At 49.2% G+C, this 19,516-nt stretch overlaps 1 protein-coding gene across 1 annotated transcript in view; it reads right to left on the reverse strand.

Annotated features, from left to right (window-relative positions):
• LOC119977131 (dynein heavy chain 10, axonemal-like) overlaps positions 1-19,516 on the reverse strand; it is a 552,876-nt gene that overhangs the window by 173,246 nt on the left and 360,114 nt on the right. The window contains 3 exon segments of the mRNA XM_038817763.1: positions 1,017-1,220; positions 14,267-14,438; positions 17,027-17,215. Of these exon segments, the coding sequence (XP_038673691.1) occupies positions 1,017-1,220; positions 14,267-14,438; positions 17,027-17,215 (565 nt within the window).

A 19,516-nucleotide genomic window follows, 5' to 3' on the forward strand; every position in this document is an offset into this window, starting at 1 on the left:
ACACACAACCTAACTCTCTGCCAACCCTCACACTGCCCACACTCCCCCAACACACAGCCTAACTCTCTGCCAACCCTCACCCTGCCCACACTCCCCCCAACACACAGCCTAACTCTCTGCCAACCCTCACACTGCTCACACTCCCCCCAACACACAGCCTAACTCTCAGCCAATCCTCACCCTGCCCACACTCCCCCCAACACACAGCCTAACTCTCTGCCAACCCTCACACTGCCCACACTCCTCCCAACACACAACCTAACTCTCTGCCAATCCTCACACTGCCCACACTCCCCCCCAACACACAGCCTAACTCTCTGCCAATCCTCACACTGCCCACACTCCTCCCAACACACAGCCTAACTCTCTGCCAACCCTCACACTGCCCACACTCCCCCAACACACAGCCTAACTCTCTGCCAACCCTCACCCTGCCCGCACTCCCCCAACACACAGCCTAACTCTCTGCCAACCCTCACACTGCCCACACTCCTCCCAACACACAACCTAACTCTCTGCCAACCCTCACCCTGCCCACTCTCCTCCCAACACACAGCCTAACTCTCTGCCAATCCTCACACTGCCCACACTCCCCCCAACACACAGCCGAACTCTCTGCCAACCCTCACACTGCCCACACTCCCCCCAACACACAGTCTAACTCTCTGCCAACCCTCACACTGCCCACACTCCCCCCAACACACAGTCTAACTCTCTGCCAACCCTCACACTGCCCACACTCCCCCCAACACACAGTCTAACTCTCTGCCAACCCTCACACTGCCCACACTCCCCCCATTTGTTAAATGACACAACAGCCATGCATGAAAGAATCCACGTTTCATATTTTTAGTTCCTTCTTTTTTGAAGCAGTCATCAGAGTATTATCCTTAACGGCCTACTTTGATTACAGATTAAATGCAATTGTCAGACAACATTTTAGTTTTGTCAATATAAAATCTGTTCTTGAAATAAATATTAAAATATACGTTCAGGAAAAAGCAATATTCAGAGACCTGGGAAGTTTCTGCATCTTGTTCGGAGTGTCTCACCCACAGGTGACATGCCCAGTATTATATGTAGATTATTGGCACTCTTGTTAACAAAATACTGCCAGATGCTCTCTTTCGCTGGACTGCTGCCAGCTTTCATAGCTTCATCTCTTATCTGTCCCAAAATGGGCTCTTTCTCCTCATCTGGAAAAAGTGCTGGCACTATTCCTGTAAAAGATTAAAATAATAAATCCCATAAATTTGCTGTCATGTTGTCGCCTCATTTACAGCTCAGAACAGTTCAACAGACACACTGGGCCGGATTTAACTAAATGGGAACAAAGTCTGGAAGTGAGCGCCTTTAGCCGCGTGATTGCCACGTTCACAGACACATGGCTCTGAAAAGGCCCTTGGGTTTGATCGGGAGCCTCAGTGGGGAACACGCTGCCAAGGCCACATGTAGTCACGTTTTCAGCATGGAGGAGATACGCTCGCCAGAATACCTCAGTGTTGTGAGAGGGCGTAATGTCCCCCACCCCCATACAACACTCATGCCACCGGCCCAATCGCAATCGCACAAAAAATGCCAGCTTGGCACCTTGGCAGTGCCAACCTGGCACCCTGGCAGTATATCTGCCAGCTAGCAGTGCCACCTGGGCACATAGGTAGTGCCAGTTGGCACCCAGGTGGGAGTGCCAGGGCACCCAGGTGGGAGTGCCAGGGCACCCAGGTGGCATTGCCAGGGCACCCAGGTGGTATTGCCAGGGCGCCCAGGTGGTAGTGCCAGGGTGCCAGGCTGGCAGTGCCAGGGCATCCAGGTGGCATTGCCAGGGCACCCAGGTGGCATTGCCAGGGAACCCAGGTGGTATTGCCAGGGCACCCAGGTGGCATTGCCAGGGCACCCAGGTGGCATTTCCAGGGCACCCAGGTGGCAGTGCCAGGGCACCCAGGTGGTAGTGCCAGTTGGCACCCAGGTGGCATTGCCAGGGCACCCAGTTGGCAGTGCCAGGGCACCCAGGTGGCATTGCCAGTTGGCACCCAGGTGGCAGTGCCAGGGCACCCAGGTGGCATTGCCAGGGCACGCAGGTGGCAGTGCCAGGGCACTAAGGTGGCATTGCCAGGGCATCCAGGTGGCATTGCCAGGGCACCCAGGTGGCATTGCCAGTTGGCACCCAGGTGGCACCAGCATTGCCAGGGTGCCCAGGTGGCATTGCCAGGGCACCCAGGTGGCAGTGCCAGGGCACCCAGGTGGCATTGCCAGGGCACCCAGGTGGCAGTGCCAGGGCGCCCAGGTGGCATTGCCAGGGCACCCAGGTGGCATTTCCAGTTGGCACCCAGGTGACACCAGCATTGCCAGGGTGCCCAGGTGGCATTGCCAGGGCACCCAGGTGACACCAGCATTGCCAGGGTGCCTCCCTATCCAAACGGCATGTACCTGGGGGCCTCCGACCTCCTGGAAGATCCCATGAGTGCCATGCCCTCTGGTTGCCATTTCCGGAGGTGCTGGCCCGAGGCCAAAAAGGCAAAGGGGATAGAAAATTAAAAATGATCCGAACGCCTTGGGTTTCCAGAAGGTCCCGCCAGTGGAAATGGCAGGAAAAACCCACCCACTCTATGGTAGCACAATGGTTAGCACTGCTGCTTCACAGCTCCAGGGTCCCAGGTTCGATTCCCGGCTTGGGTCACTGTCTGTGCGGAGTCTGCACGTTCTCCCCGTGTCTGCGTGGGTTCCCTCCGGGTGCTCCGGTTTCCTCCCACAAGTCCCGAAAGACGTGCTTGTTAGGTGGATTGGACATTCTGAATTCTCCCTCTGTGTACCCGAACAGGCGCCGGAATGTGGTGACTAGGGGCTTTTCACAGTAACTTCATTGCAGCGTTAATGTAACCCTACTTGTGACAATAAAGATTATTATTATTATTATTCAGATTCCCCCCCCACCTGTGCTGACTCCACGTTCAGTCGGTTCGTTTTGATGCCAACATTGTGAAACAAACTAAGAACTATCTTCTCAAACAATTATAAATCTTAAGGTATTGTATTGCTTCATTGTTGTTTAAACTGTCAAGCAGTTTGCATTGTGGCTATCTGCAGAAAGGTACCTTTCTTCCAGCACAGTAATATCGACATAAGAACAACTATTTCAACCTAGAAAACCATTCAGGAGAGATTTCAGCTGAATGTGCTGGTCAGTGTTTGAGCTGAATGTGGTCAGTGTTTGAGCTGAATGTGGTCAGTGTTTGAGCTGAATGTGGTCAGAGTTTCAGCTGAATGTGCTGGTCAGTGTTTGAGCTGAATGTGGTCAGTGTTTGAGCTGAATGTGCTGGTCAGTGTTTGAGCTGAATGTGGTCAGTGTTTGAGCTGAATGTGGTCAGTGTTTGAGCTGAATGTGGTCAGTGTTTGAGCTGAATGTGGTCAGTGTTTGAGCTGAATGTGGTCAGTGTTTGAGCTGAATGTGCTGGTCAGTGTTTGAGCTGAATGTGGTCAGTGTTTGAGCTGAATGTGCCGGTCAGAGTTTGAGCTGAATGTGCTGGTCAGTGTTTGAGCTGAATGTGCTGGTCAGTGTTTGAGCTGAATGTGGTCAGTGTTTGAGCTGAATGTGCTGGTCAGTGTTTGAGCTGAACGTGCTGGTCAGAGTTTCAGCTGACTGTGGTCAGTGTTTGAGCCGAATGTGGCCAGTGTTTGAGGTGAATATGCTGGTCAGTGTTTGAGTAGAATGTGCTGGTCAGTGTTTGAGCTGAATGTGGTCAGTGTTTGAGCTGAATGTGGTCAGTGTTTGAGCTGAATGTGGTCAGTGTTTGAGCTGAATGTGGTCAGTGTTTGAGCTGAATGTGCTGGTCAGTGTTTGAGCTGAATGTGCTGGTCAGAGTTTCAGCTGAATGTGGTCAGTGTTTGAGCTGAATGTGGCCAGTGTTTGAGGTGAATGTGCTGGTCAGTGTTTGAGTAGAATGTGCTGGTCAGTGTTTGAGCTGAATGTGCGGGTCAGTGTTTGAGCTGAATGTGCTGGTCAGTGTTTGAGCTGAATGTGGTCAGTGTTTGAGCTGAATGTGGTCAGTGTTTGAGCTGAATGTGCTGGTCAGTGTTTGAGCTGAATGTGCTGGTCAGAGTTTCAGCTGAATGTGGTCAGTGTTTGAGCTGAATGTGGCCAGTGTTTGAGGTGAATGTGCTGGTCAGTGTTTGATTAGAACGTGCTGGTCAGTGTTTGAGCTGAATGTGCTGGTCAGTGTTTGAGCTGAATGTGCTGGTCAATGTTTGAGCTGAATGTGGTCAGTGTTTGAGCTGAATGTGCTGGTCAGTGTTTGAGCTGAATGTGGTCAGTGTTTGAGCTGAATGTGCTGGTCAGTGTTTGAGCTGAATGAGGTCAGTGTTTGAGCTGAATGAGGTCAGTGTTTGAGCTGAATGTGGTCAGTGTTTGAGCTGAATATGCTGGTCAGTGTTTGAGCTGAATGTGCTGGTCAGTGTTTGAGCTGAATGTGGTCAGTGTTTGAGCTGAATGTGGTCAGTGTTTGAGCTGAATGTGCTGGTCAGTGTTTGAGCTGAATGGGCTGGTCAGAGTTTCAGCTGAATGTGGTCAGTGTTTGAGCTGAATGTGGCCAGTGTTTGAGGTGAATGTGCTGGTCAGTGTTTGAGTAGAATGTGCTGGTCAGTGTTTGAGCTGAATATGCTGGTCAGTGTTTGAGTAGAATGTGCTGGTCAGTGTTTGAGCTGAATGTGGTCAGTGTTTGAGCTGAATGTGCTGGTCAGTGTTTGAGCTGAATGTGGTCAGTGTTTGAGCTGAATGTGCTGGTCAGTGTTTGAGCTGAATGTGGTCAGTGTTTGAGCTGAATGTGCTGGTCAATGTTTGAGCTGAATGTGCTGGTCAGTGTTTGAGCTGAATGTGCTGGTCAGTGTTTGAGCTGAATGTGCTGGTCAGTGTTTGAGCTGAATGTGCTGGTCAGTGTTTGAGCTGAATGTGGTCAGTGTTTGAGCTGAATGTGGTCAGTGTTTGAGCTGAATGTGTTGGTCAGTGAGCTCAATGTGCTGGTCAGTGTTTGAGCTGAACGTGGTCTGTGTTTGAGCTGAATGTGCTGGTCAGTGTTTGAGCTGAATGTGGTCAGTGTTTGAGATGAATGTGGTCAGTGTTTGAGCTGAATGTGGTCAGTGTTTGAGCTGAATGTGGTCAGTGTTTGAGCTGAATGTGGTCAGTGTTTGAGCTGAATGTGCCGGTCAGAGTTTGAACTGAATGTGCTGGTCAGTGTTTGAGCTGAATGTGCTGGTCAGTGTTTGAGCTGAATGTGCTGATCAGTGTTTGAGCTGAATGTGCTGGTCAGTGTTTGAGCTGAATGTGCTGGTCAGTGTTTGAGCTGAATGTGGTCAGTGTTTGAGCTGAATGTGCTGGTCAGTGTTTGAGCTGAATGTGCTGGTCAGTGTTTGAGCTGAATGTGCTGGTCAGTGTTTGAGCTGAATGTGGTCAGTGTTTGAGCTGAATGTGCTGGTCAGTGTTTGAGCTGAATGTGGTCAGTGTTTGAGCTGAATGTGCTGGTCAGTGTTTGAGCTGAATGTGCTGGTCAGTGTTTGAGCTGAATGTGCTGGTCAGTGTTTGAGCTGAATGTGGTCAGTGTTTGAGCTGAATGTGTTGGTCAGTGAGCTCAATGTGCTGGTCAGTGTTTGAGCTGAATGTGCTGGTCAGTGTTTGAGCTGAATGTGGTCAGAGTTTGAGCTGAATGTGGTCAGTGTTTGAGCTGAATGTGCCGGTCAGAGTTTGAACTGAATGTGCTGGTCAGTGTTTGAGCTGAATGTGCTGGTCAGTGTTTGAGCTGAATGTGGTCAGTGTTTGAGCTGAATGTGCTGGTCAGTGTTTGAGCTGAATGTGCTGGTCAGTGTTTGAGCTGAATGTGCTGGTCAGTGTTTGAGCTGAATGTGGTCAGTGTTTGAGCTGAATGTGCTGGTCAGTGTTTGAGCTGAATGTGCTGGTCAGTGTTTGAGCTGAATGTGGTCAGTGTTTGAGCTGAATGTGCTGGTCAGTGTTTGAGCTGAATGTGGTCAGTGTTTGAGCTGAATGTGCTGGTCAGTGTTTGAGCTGAATGTGGTCAGTGTTGGAGCTGAATGTGCTGGTCAGTGTTTGAGCTGAATGTGCTGGTCAGTGTTTGAGCTGAATGAGGTCAGTGTTTGAGCTGAATGTGGTCAGTGTTTGAGCTGAATGTGCCGGTCAGAGTTTGAACTGAATGTGCTGGTCAGTGTTTGAGCTGAATGTGGTCAGTGTTTGAGCTGAATGAGGTCAGTGTTTGAGCTGAATGTGGTCAGTGTTTGAGCTGAATGTGGTCAGTGTTTGAGCTGAATGTGGTCAGTGTTTGAGCTGAATGTGCTGGTCAGTGTTTGAGCTGAATGAGGTCAGTGTTTGAGCTGAATGAGGTCAGTGTTTGAGCTGAATGTGGTCAGTGTTTGAGCTGAATGTGCTGGTCAGTGTTTGAGCTGAATGTGCTGGTCAGTGTTTGAGCTGAATGTGGTCAGTGTTTGAGCTGAATGTGGTCAGTGTTTGAGCTGAATGTGCTGGTCAGTGTTTGAGCTGAATGTGCTGGTCAGAGTTTCAGCTGAATGTGGTCAGTGTTTGAGCTGAATGTGGTCAGTGTTTGAGGTGAATGTGCTGGTCAGTGTTTGAGTAGAATGTGCTGGTCAGTGTTTGAGCTGAATGTGCTGGTCAGTGTTTGAGTAGAATGTGCTGGTCAGTGTTTGAGCTGAATGTGGTCAGTGTTTGAGCTGAATGTGCTGGTCAGTGTTTGAGCTGAATGTGGTCAGTGTTTGAGCTGAATGTGCTGGTCAGTGTTTGAGCTGAATGTGGTCAGTGTTTGAGCTGAATGTGCTGGTCAATGTTTGAGCTGAATGTGCTGGTCAGTGTTTGAGCTGAATGTGCTGGTCAGTGTTTGAGCTGAATGTGCTGGTCAGTGTTTGAGCTGAATGTGCTGGTCAGTGTTTGAGCTGAATGTGGTCAGTGTTTGAGCTGAATGTGGTCAGTGTTTGAGCTGAATGTGTTGGTCAGTGAGCTCAATGTGCTGGTCAGTGTTTGAGCTGAACGTGGTCTGTGTTTGAGCTGAATGTGCTGGTCAGTGTTTGAGCTGAATGTGGTCAGTGTTTGAGATGAATGTGGTCAGTGTTTGAGCTGAATGTGGTCAGTGTTTGAGCTGAATGTGGTCAGTGTTTGAGCTGAATGTGCTGGTCAGAGTTTGAACTGAATGTGCTGGTCAGTGTTTGAGCTGAATGTGCTGGTCAGTGTTTGAGCTGAATGTGCTGGTCAGTGTTTGAGCTGAATGTGCTGGTCAGTGTTTGAGCTGAATGTGCTGGTCAGTGTTTGAGCTGAATGTGGTCAGTGTTTGAGCTGAATGTGCTGGTCAGTGTTTGAGCTGAATGTGCTGGTCAGTGTTTGAGCTGAATGTGCTGGTCAGTGTTTGAGCTGAATGTGGTCAGTGTTTGAGCTGAATGTGCTGGTCAGTGTTTGAGCTGAATGTGCTGGTCAGTGTTTGAGCTGAATGTGCTGGTCAGTGTTTGAGCTGAATGTGGTCAGTGTTTGAGCTGAATGTGCTGGTCAGTGTTTGAGCTGAATGTGGTCAGTGTTGTAGCTGAATGTGGTCAGTGTTTGAGCTGAATGAGGTCAGTGTTTGAGCTGAATGTGGTCAGTGTTTGAGCTGAATGTGCCGGTCAGAGTTTGAACTGAATGTGCTGGTCAGTGTTTGAGCTGAATGTGGTCAGTGTTTGAGCTGAATGTGCTGGTCAGTGTTTGAGCTGAATGTGGTCAGTGTTTGAGCTGAATGTGCCGGTCAGAGTTTGAACTGAATGTGCTGGTCAGTGTTTGAGCTGAATGTGGTCAGTGTTTGAGCTGAATGTGGTCAGTGTTTGAGCTGAATGTGGTCAGTGTTTGAGCTGAATGTGCTGGTGAGTGTTTGAGCTGAATGTGCTGGTCAGTGTTTGAGCTGAATGTGCTGGTCAGTGTTTGAGCTGAATGTGCTGATCAGTGTTTGAGCTGAATGTGCTGATCAGTGTTTGAGCTGAATGTGCTGATCAGTGTTTGAGCTGAATGTGCTGGTCAGTGTTTGAGCTGAATGTGCTGGTCAGTGTTTGAGCTGAATGTGCTGGTCAGCATTTGAGCTGAATGTGGTCAGTGTTTGAGCTGAATGTGCTGGTCAGTGTTTGAGCTGAATGTGGTCAGTGTTTGAGCTGAATGTGGTCAGTGTTTGAGCTGAATGTGGTCAGTGTTTGAGCTGAATGTGCTGGTCAGTGTTTGAGCTGAATGTGGTCAGTGTTTGAGCTGAATATGGTCAGTGTTTGAGCTGAATGTGGTCAGTGTTTGAGCTGAATGTGCGGGTCAGTGTTTGAGCTGAATGTGGTCAGTGTTTGAGCTGAATGTGGTCAGTGTTTGAGCTGAATGTGCTGGTCAGTGTTTGTGCTGAATGTGGTCAGTGTTTGAGCTGAATGTGGTCAGTGTTTGAGCTGAATGTGGTCAGTGTTTGAGCTGAATGTGGTCAGTGTTTGAGCTGAATGTGCTGGTCAGTGTTTGAGCTGAATGTGCTGGTCAGTGTTTGAGATGAATGTGGTCAGTGTTTGAGCTGAATGTGGTCAGTGTTTGAGCTGAAAGTGGTCAGTGTTTGAGCTGAAAGTGGTCAGTGTTTGAGCTGAATGTGCTGGTCAGTGTTTGAGCTGAATGTGCTGGTCAGTGTTTGAGCTGAATGTGGTCAGTGTTTGAGCTGAATGTGGTCAGTGTTTGAGGTGAATGTGCTGGTCAGTGTTTGAGTAGAATGTGCTGGTCAGTGTTTGAGCTGAATGTGCTGGTCAGTGTTTGAGCTGAATGTGCTGGTCAGTGTTTGAGCTGAATGTGGTCATTGTTTGAGCTGAATGTGCTGGTCAGTGTTTGAGCTGAATGTGGTCAGTGTTTGTGCTGAATGTGGTCAGTGTTTGAGCTGAATGTGGTCAGTGTTTGAGCTGAAAATGGTCAGTGTTTGAGCTGAAAGTGGTCAGTGTTTGAGCTGAATGTGCTGGTCAGTGTTTGAGCTGAATGTGCTGGTCAGTGTTTGAGCTGAATGTGGTCAGTGTTTGAGGTGAATGTGCTGGTCAGTGTTTGAGCTGAATGTGCTGGTCAGTGTTTGAGCTGAATGTGCTGGTCAGTGTTTGAGATGAATGTGGTCAGTGTTTGAGCTGAATGTGGTCAGTGTTTGAGCTGAATGTGCTGGTCAGTGTTTGAGCTGAATGTGGTCAGTGTTTGAGCTGAATGTGGTCAGTGTCTGAGCTGAATGTGCTGGTCAGTGTTTGAGCTGAATGAGGTCAGTGTTTGAGCTGAATGTGGTCAGTGTTTGAGCTGAATGTGCTGGTCAGTGTTTGAGCTGAATGTGGTCAGTGTTTGAGCTGAATGTGCTGGTCAGTGTTTGAGCTGAATGTGGTCAGTGTTTGAGCTGAATGTGGTCAGTGTTTGAGCTGAATGTGGTCAGTGTTTGAGCTGAATGTGGTCAGTGTTTGAGCTGAATGTGGTCAGTGTTTGAGCTGAATGTGCTGGTCAGTGTTTGAGCTGAATGTGGTCAGTGTTTGAGATGAATGTGGTCAGTGTTTGAGCTGAATGAGGTCAGTGTTTGAGCTGAATGTGCTGGTCAGTGTTTGAGCTGAATGTGGTCAGTGTTTGAGCTGAATGTGCTGGTCAGTGTTTGAGCTGAATGTGGTCAGTGTTTGAGGTGAATGTGCTGGTCAGTGTTTGAACTGAATGTGCTGGTCAGTGTTTGAGCTGAATGTGCTGGTGAGTGTTTGAGCTGAATGTGGTCAGTGTTTGAGCTGAATGTGCTGGTCAGTGTTTGAGCTGAATGTGCTGGTCAGTGTTTGAGCTGAATGTGCTGGTCAGTGTTTGAGCTGAATGTGGTCAGTGTTTGAGCTGAATGTGGTCAGTGTTTGAGCTGAATGTGCTGGTCAGTGTTTGAGCTGAATGTTGTCAGTGTTTGAGCTGAATGTGCTGGTCAGTGTTTGAGCTGAATGTGCTGGTCAGTGTTTGAGCTGAATGTGGTCAGTGTCTGAGCTGAATGTGCTGGTCAGTGTTTGAGCTGAATGTGGTCAGTGTTTGAGCTGAATGTACTGGTCAGTGTTTGAGCTGAATGTGGTCAGTGTTTGAGCTGAATGTGGTCAGTGTTTGAGCTGAATGTGCTGGTCAGTGTTTGAGCTGAATGTGCTGGTCAGTTTTTGAGCTGAATGTGCTGGTCAGCATTTGAGCTGAATGTGGTCAGTGTTTGAGCTGAATGTGCTGGTCAGTGTTTGAGCTGAATGTGCTGGTCAGTGTTTGAGCTGAATGTGGTCAGTGTTTGAGCTGAATGTTGTCAGTGTTTGAGCTGAATGTGGTCAGTGTTTGAGCTGAATGTGCTGGTCAGTGTTTGAGCTGAATGTGCTGGTCAGTGTTTGAGCTGAATGTGGTCAGTGTTTGAGCTGAATGTGGTCAGTGTTTGAGCTGAAAGTGGTCAGTGTTTGAGCTGAAAGTGGTCAGTGTTTGAGCTGAATGTGGTCAGTGTTTGAGCTGAATGTGCTGGTCAGTGTTTGAGCTGAATGTGGTCAGTGTTTGAGGTGAATGTGCTGGTCAGTGTTTGAGCTGAATGTGCTGGTCAGTGTTTGAGCTGAATGTGCTGGTCAGTGTTTGAGCTGAATGTGCTGGTCAGTGTTTGAGCTGAATGTGGTCAGTGTTTGAGCTGAATGTGGTCAGTGTTTGAGCTGAATGTGCTGGTCAGTGTTTGAGCTGAATGTGGTCAGTGTCTGAGCTGAATGTGCTGGTCAGTGTTTGAGCTGAATGAGGTCAGTGTTTGAGCTGAATGTGGTCAGTGTTTGAGCTGAATGTGCTGGTCAGTGTTTGAGCTGAATGTGGTCAGTGTTTGAGCTGAATGTGCTGGTCAGTGTTTGAGCTGAATGTGGTCAGTGTTTGAGCTGAATGTGGTCAGTGTTTGAGCTGAATGTGGTCAGTGTTTGAGCTGAATGTGGTCAGTGTTTGAGCTGAATGTGGTCAGTGTTTGAGCTGAATGTGCTGGTCAGTGTTTGAGCTGAATGTGGTCAGTGTTTGAGCTGAATGTGCTGGTCAGTGTTTGAGCTGAATGTGGTCAGTGTTTGAGCTGAATGATGTCAGTGTTTGAGCTGAATGTGCTGGTCAGTGTTTGAGCTGAATGTGCTGGTCAGTGTTTGAGCTGAATGTGCTGGTCAGTGTTTGAGCTGAATGTGGTCAGTGTTTGAGCTGAATGTGCTGGTCAGTGTTTGAGCTGAATGTGCTGGTCAGTGTTTGAGCTGAATGTGCTGGTCAGTGTTTGAGCTGAATGTGGTCAGTGTTGAGCTGAATGTGGTCAGTGTTTGAGCTGAATGTGCTGGTCAGTGTTTGAGCTGAATGTGGTCAGTGTTTGAGCTGAATGTGCTGGTCAGTGTTTGAGCTGAATGTGCTGGTCAGTGTTTGAGCTGAATGAGGTCAGTGTTTGAGCTGAATGTGGTCAGTGTTTGAGCTGAATGTGGTCAGTGTTTGAGCTGAATGTGCTGGTCAGTGTTTGAGCTGAATGTGGTCAGTGTTTGAGCTGAATGTGCTGGTCAGTGTTTGAGCTGAATGTGGTCAGTGTTTGAGCTGAATGTGCTGGTCAGTGTTTGAGCTGAATGTGCTGGTCAGTGTTTGAGCTGAATGTGCTGGTCAGTGTTTGAGCTGAATGTGCTGGTCAGTGTTTGAGCTGAATGTGCTGGTCAGTGTTTGAGATGAATGTGGTCAGTGTTTGAGCTGAATGTGGTTAGTGTTTGAGCTGAATGTGCTGGTCAGTGTTTGAGCTGAATGTGGTCAGTGTTTGAGCTGAATGTGGTCAGTGTCTGAGCTGAATGTGCTGGTCAGTGTTTGAGCTGAATGAGGTCAGTGTTTGAGCTGAATGTGGTCAGTGTTTGAGCTGAATGTGCTGGTCAGTGTTTGAGCTGAATGTGGTCAGTGTTTGAGCTGAATGTGCTGGTCAGTGTTTGAGCTGAATGTGGTCAGTGTTTGAGCTGAATGTGGTCAGTGTTTGAGCTGAATGTGGTCAGTGTTTGAGCTGAATGTGGTCAGTGTTTGAGCTGAATGTGGTCAGTGTTTGAGCTGAATGTGGTCAGTGTTTGAGCTGAATGTGCTGGTCAGTGTTTGAGCTGAATGTGGTCAGTGTTTGAGATGAATGTGGTCAGTGTTTGAGCTGAATGAGGTCAGTGTTTGAGCTGAATGTGCTGGTCAGTGTTTGAGCTGAATGTGGTCAGTGTTTGAGCTGAATGTGCTGGTCAGTGTTTGAGCTGAATGTGGTCAGTGTTTGAGGTGAATGTGCTGGTCAGTGTTTGAACTGAATGTGCTGGTCAGTGTTTGAGCTGAATGTGCTGGTGAGTGTTTGAGCTGAATGTGGTCAGTGTTTGAGCTGAATGTGCTGGTCAGTGTTTGAGCTGAATGTGCTGGTCAGTGTTTGAGCTGAATGTGCTGGTCAGTGTTTGAGCTGAATGTGGTCAGTGTTTGAGCTGAATGTGGTCAGTGTTTGAGCTGAATGTGCTGGTCAGTGTTTGAGCTGAATGTTGTCAGTGTTTGAGCTGAATGTGCTGGTCAGTGTTTGAGCTGAATGTGCTGGTCAGTGTTTGAGCTGAATGTGGTCAGTGTCTGAGCTGAATGTGCTGGTCAGTGTTTGAGCTGAATGTGGTCAGTGTTTGAGCTGAATGTACTGGTCAGTGTTTGAGCTGAATGTGGTCAGTGTTTGAGCTGAATGTGGTCAGTGTTTGAGCTGAATGTGCTGGTCAGTGTTTGAGCTGAATGTGCTGGTCAGTTTTTGAGCTGAATGTGCTGGTCAGCATTTGAGCTGAATGTGGTCAGTGTTTGAGCTGAATGTGCTGGTCAGTGTTTGAGCTGAATGTGCTGGTCAGTGTTTGAGCTGAATGTGGTCAGTGTTTGAGCTGAATGTTGTCAGTGTTTGAGCTGAATGTGGTCAGTGTTTGAGCTGAATTTGCTGGTCAGTGTTTGAGCTGAATGTGCTGGTCAGTGTTTGAGCTGAATGTGGTCAGTGTTTGAGCTGAATGTGGTCAGTGTTTGAGCTGAAAGTGGTCAGTGTTTGAGCTGAAAGTGGTCAGTGTTTGAGCTGAATGTGCTGGTCAGTGTTTGAGCTGAATGTGCTGGTCAGTGTTTGAGCTGAATGTGGTCAGTGTTTGAGGTGAATGTGCTGGTCAGTGTTTGAGCTGAATTTGCTGGTCAGTGTTTGAGCTGAATGTGCTGGTCAGTGTTTGAGCTGAATGTGGTCAGTGTTTGAGCTGAATGTGGTCAGTGTTTGAGCTGAATGTGCTGGTCAGTGTTTGAGCTGAATGTGGTCAGTGTCTGAGCTGAATGTGCTGGTCAGTGTTTGAGCTGAATGAGGTCAGTGTTTGAGCTGAATGTGGTCAGTGTTTGAGCTGAATGTGCTGGTCAGTGTTTGAGCTGAATGTGGTCAGTGTTTGAGCTGAATGTGCTGGTCAGTGTTTGAGCTGAATGTGGTCAGTGTTTGAGCTGAATGTGGTCAGTGTTTGAGCTGAATGTGGTCAGTGTTTGAGCTGAATGTGGTCAGTGTTTGAGCTGAATGTGGTCAGTGTTTGAGCTGAATGTGCTGGTCAGTGTTTGAGCTGAATGTGGTCAGTGTTTGAGCTGAATGTGCTGGTCAGTGTTTGAGCTGAATGTGGTCAGTGTTTGAGCTGAATGATGTCAGTGTTTGAGCTGAATGTGCTGGTCAGTGTTTGAGCTGAATGTGCTGGTCAGTGTTTGAGCTGAATGTGCTGGTCAGTGTTTGAGCTGAATGTGGTCAGTGTTTGAGCTGAATGTGCTGGTCAGTGTTTGAGCTGAATGTGCTGGTCAGTGTTTGAGCTGAATGTGCTGGTCAGTGTTTGAGCTGAATGTGGTCAGTGTTTGAGCTGAATGTGGTCAGTGTTTGAGCTGAATGTGCTGGTCAGTGTTTGAGCTGAATGTGGTCAGTGTTTGAGCTGAATGTGCTGGTCAGTGTTTGAGCTGAATGTGCTGGTCAGTGTTTGAGCTGAATGAGGTCAGTGTTTGAGCTGAATGTGGTCAGTGTTTGAGCTGAATGTGGTCAGTGTTTGAGCTGAATGTGCTGGTCAGTGTTTGAGCTGAATGTGGTCAGTGTTTGAGCTGAATGTGCTGGTCAGTGTTTGAGCTGAATGTGGTCAGTGTTTGAGCTGAATGTGCTGGTCAGTGTTTGAGCTGAATGTGCTGGTCAGTGTTTGAGCTGAATGTGCTGGTCAGTGTTTGAGCTGAATGTGCTGGTCAGAGTTTGTCTCAGTGTACCTGAGGTTAACATATTATTCAGAAGCTCCAGAAATCCTTCCTCAGCCACATGAGCATCCGTGAAGAGAAAAACTGTTGGCTTGTTCTCGATGCCCAGTTTCAGATACAGGGCCTTTAAGTCATCTCGCAAATTAGTTTCCCCATAACCACGGCTCAGCACAATCTCAAATATCTGATAGGAACAAAACAGAAACCGTGTTCATCAGTGCTGAATACTGGACAAAAATGCTTACTCTTCACACAGCGTTTATATAGAGCGCGATTCTCTGGCCCGCCAGCCGTGCTTTCCTGGTTGGCGAGCCATGGTCGGCAGCGGGATTCTCCCTTCCCGCCATCTGCCAATGGGATTTCCCATTCCCACAGCCGTGGGGGTGCTGCCAACCCAACGGAAAATCCCTTTGGCGGAGAATTCCACTTATAGTAACATTTTGTATAAATAGAGAACAAAAATAAGAGAACAGCAACATCACCCTGTCTGCTCGAACTCAATGGTTTGAAGTGTATTTGTTTTAACGCCAGAAGTATAGCGGGTAAGGCAGATAAACTTCGAGCACTAACCAGTACTTGTAACTATGATGTTGTGACTATCACAGAAACATGGTTAAAGGATTGGGCAGCTGAACGTTGGAGGATATAGATGCTTCAGGTGAGATAGAGGGCGATGTAAAAGGGGTGGGGGAGTAGCATTACTGGTTAAGGAGAATATTATAGCCGTACTGCGGGAAGACACCTTGGAGGGTTCATACAATGAGGCAATCTGGGTAGAAGTCAGGAACAGGAAGGGGGCAATCACAATGTTGGGGGTTTATTACAGGCCCCAAAACTGCCAGTGAGAGATAGAGGAGCAATACGTAGATAGATTTTGGATAGGTGTAAAAGTAACAGGGTTGTTGTGGTGGGGGATTTTAGTTCCCCCCATACTGACTGGAACTCACTTAGTGCTGGGGGTTTGGATGGGGCAGAGTTTGTAAGGAGCGTCCAGGAGGGTTTCTTGAAACAATATGTAAAAGCATTGACAAAGGGTCATCTGGACTCGAAACGTTAGCTTTTTTCTCTCCCTACGGATGGTGCCAGACCTGCTGAGATTTTCCAGCATTTTCTCTTTTGGTTTCAGATTCCAGCATCAGCAGTAATTTGCTTTTATAAGGTAGAAAAGTCTCCTTGGTCAGATGGGATTTACTGAGAGAAGCAAGGGAGGAAATTGCTGGGGCCTTGACTGACATCTTTGTATCCTCATTGGCTGCAGGTGAGATCCCAGAGGACTGGAGAATAGCTAATGTGGTACCGGTACTTAAGGAAGGTAGCAGGGATAATCCTGGTAACTATAGGCCGGTGAGTCTCACGTCGGCAGGAGGTAAATTATTGGAGAGAATTCTCAGGGACAGGATTTAGACCCATTTAGAAATAAATGGACTCATTAGCGATAGACAGCATGGTTTTGTGAAGGGGAGGTCGTGCCTCACTAACTTGATCGAGTTTTTTGAGGAGGTGACGAAGATGATTGATGAGGGGAGGGCGGTGGATGTTGTTTACATGGACTTCAGTAAAGCCTTTGACAAGGTCCCTCATGGCAAAGTCACACGGGATCAAAAGTGGGGTGGTAAGATGGAAACAGAACTGGCTCAGTCAAAGAAGGCAAAGGGTAGCAGAAAAAGGGTGATTTTATGAATGGAAGATTGTGACTAGTGGTGTTCCACAGGGATCACTGCTGGGGCCTCTGTTTGTAGTATACATAAACGATTTGGAGGAAAATGTAGCTGGTCTGATTAGTAAGTTCGTGGATGACACCAAGGTTGGTGGAGTGGCAGATTGTGTTGAGGATTGCCAGAGGATACAGCAGGACATAGATAGGTTGGAGACTTGGGCAGAGAAATGGCAAATGAAGTTTAATCCAGAAAAATGTTAGGTAATGCATTTTGGTAGGTCTAACATAGAGGGAAAATATACCGTAAATGGCAAAACTCTTAGAAATGGAGAAAATCAGAGAGATCTGGGTGTGCAGGTCCACAGATCTTTGAAGGTGGCAACACAAGTGGACAAAGTAGTCAAGAAAGCAGACGGAATGCTTGCCTTCATTGGACGGGGCATCGAGTATAAAAACTGGCAAGTCAGGCTGCAGTTGTATAGAACCTTGGTGAGGCCGCACTTGGAATATTGCGCCCAATTCTGGTCACCACACTACCAGAAGGATGTGGAGGCTTTGGAGAGGGTGCAGAGGGGTTTACCAGGATGTTGCCTGGTCTGGATGTTGCCTGGTTAGCTATGTGGAGAGGCTGAATAGACTCGGACTGTTTTCATTAGAAAGACGGAGGTTGAGGGGCGACCTGATAGAGGTCTACAAGATTATGAGGTGCATGGATAGAGTGGATGGGCAGGCACTCTTTCCCAGGGTGGAGGGGTCAGTCACCAGGGGGCATAGGTTTAAGGTCCGTGGGGCAAAGTTTAGAGGAGATGTGTGAGGCAGGGTTTTTACACAGAGGGTGGTGAGTGTCTGGAACGCGTTGCCAGGGGAGGGTGTGGAAGCAGATACATTAACGGCGTTCAAAAGGCATCTTGACAAACACATGGATAGGATGGGTATAGAGGGATACGGCACAAGGAAGGGCTGAGGGTTTTTGCAAAGGTTGGTATCATGACTGGTACAGGCTTGGAGGGCTGAAGGGCCTGTTCCTGTGCTGTATTGTTCTTTGTTTAGTCTGATGACATTTGTTGCAATGCGAGCTGTGTATTGTGCGGGGAAGAGGGAATACAGCCACTTACCTCACAATTAGCTGCGTATGCTGCCAGTTTAGTCAGAGACTGTTTGCCTGATCCACCAACACCAACAAGAAGGGCATGTCCACGATCCATTCTAATGATGCGATGAACACGGGTTAAATGCTCCAGAGCATCATCAAATAACACCAGCTTCATATGAGCCTTGAATTCATTGTACTCTTCCAAAATTTCCTAGCAAAGAATAAATTAATTTTAACCAGTGAGGGGTTTCTCCAGTTCGTAATCCCCGTTTTCCAGCACGGCGTGCCCCCGCCGACATCAGGATTCTCCGGCCCGCCAGTTGTGTTTTCCGGCACGCTTCACCGCCGGCATCGGGATTCTCCGGTCCTGCAGCCGGCCAATGGGGTTTCCCATATTGGCCACCCCACACCGTGGGGAAACCCACGGGTCCGGAGGACTCTGCCGACGGAGAATCCCGCAGTTTATATCTGACTGTCACATTGTCAGTGCATTCAGAGCCAAATGAAGTTGGAATTGGTTTCAGTTTCACACAACATCTACTTGCATTTACATCCTCTCATCTGTCCCACAAACATCTGGAAATGTTCCCTGCCAATGAATGAGTATGTTTGAGGTTTCTGCTCTCGATCACGTCGGGTGGGTTTGATGGGAGTGGGAAATCGCACCAGAATAGCCAAATCATGTTTCTTGTCGGTGTGAACATAATTGTCCCTCTCCCTTCAGTGACTTTTAACGGCAGGAATATTATTTGAATGAATTAGCATATCATTATCAGGCCTCTACATTGAATCAATCTCCCCCCCCCCTCCATCAGAAAATCCATTCACATCAGCGTGAGGGCAGAACAGCGTAAAGGCCGACTGGTCTCCCTTGGTGTGTACCTAGTCAGCAGAAGCCGTGCCTGGCAGGAAAGCTCAGGTAAGTCCATCGCTCCAGGGGGAGAGGGCTGTACCCAGGCACCACCCCCTGGGAGTGCCGCCGAGAGAGTTTCAGGATAAACTCCTTAGCACTGGGGCCGTCTTTAAAAATGTTGCCCCGATCCTCTGGGGACTAAGTTGCAGCGGGGCAGGTGTGCAGCGGGGCAGGTGTATCACTAGTTGCAGCGGGGCAGGTGTGTCACTAGTTGCAGCGGGGCAGGTGTGCAGCGGGGCAGGTGTGTCACTAGTTGCAGCGGGGCAGGTGTGTCACTAGTTGCAGCGGGGCAGGTGTATCACTAGTTGCAGCGGGGCAGGTGTATCACTAGTTGCAGCGGGGCAGGTGTGTCACTAGTTGCAGCGGGGCAGGTGTATCACTAGTTGCAGCGGGGCAGGTGTGTCACTAGTTGCAGTGGGGCAGGTGTATCACTAGTTGCAGCGGGGCAGGTGTATCACTAGTTGCAGCGGGGCAGGTGTATCACTAGTTGCAGCGGGGCAGGTGTGTCACTAGTTGCAGCGGGGCAGGTGTATCACTAGTTGCAGCGGGGCAGGTGTATCACTAGTTGCAGCGGGGCAGGTGTATCACTAGTTGCAGTGGGGCAGGTGTGTCACTAGTTGCAGCGGGGCAGGTGTATCACTAGTTGCAGCGGGGCAGGTGTATCACTAGTTGCAGCGGGGCAGGTGTGTCACTAGTTGCAGCGGGGCAGGTGTATCACTAGTTGCAGCGGGGCAGGTGTGCAGCGGGGCAGGTGTGTCACTAGTTGCAGCGGGGCAGGTGTATCACTAGTTGCAGCGGGGCAGGTGTGTCACTAGTTGCAGCGGGGCAGGTGTGTCACTAGTTGCAGCGGGGCAGGTGTATCACTAGTTGCAGCGGGGCGGGTGTGTCACTAGTTGCAGCGGGGCAGGTGTATCACTAGTTGCAGCGGGGCGGGTGTGTCACTAGTTGCAGCGGGGCAGGTGTGTCACTAGTTGCAGCGGGGCGGGTGTGTCACTAGTTGCAGCGGGGCAGGTGTGCAGCGGGGCAGGTGTGTCACTAGTTGCAGCGGGGCAGGTGTATCACTAGTTGCAGCGGGGCGGGTGTGTCACTAGTTGCAGCGGGGCAGGTGTGTCACTAGTTGCAGCGGGGCAGGTGTATCACTAGTTGCTGCGGGGCAGGTGTGTCACTAGTTGCAGCGGGGCAGGTGTATCACTAGTTGCAGCGGGGCAGGTGTGCAGCGGGGCAGGTGTGCAGCGGGGCAGGTGTGTCACTAGTTGCAGCGGGGCAGGTGTGTCACTAGTTGCAGCGGGGCAGGTGTGTCACTAGTTGCAGCGGGGCAGGTGTATCACTAGTTGCAGCGGGGGAGGTGTGTCACTAGTTGCAGCGGGGCAGGTGTGTCACTAGTTGCAGCGGGGCGGGTGTGTCACTAGTTGCAGCGGGGCAGGTGTGTCACTAGTTGCAGCGGGGCGGGTGTGTCACTAGTTGCAGCGGGGCAGGTGTATCACTAGTTGCAGCGGGGCAGGTGTGTCACTAGTTGCAGCGGGGCAGGTGTGTCACTAGTTGCAGCGGGGCAGGTGTGCAGCGGGGCAGGTGTATCACTAGTTGCAGCGGGGCAGGTGT

This window comes from Scyliorhinus canicula, chromosome 1 (assembly GCF_902713615.1).
Source record: "Scyliorhinus canicula chromosome 1, sScyCan1.1, whole genome shotgun sequence".
Classification (NCBI taxonomy): domain Eukaryota; kingdom Metazoa; phylum Chordata; class Chondrichthyes; order Carcharhiniformes; family Scyliorhinidae; genus Scyliorhinus; species Scyliorhinus canicula.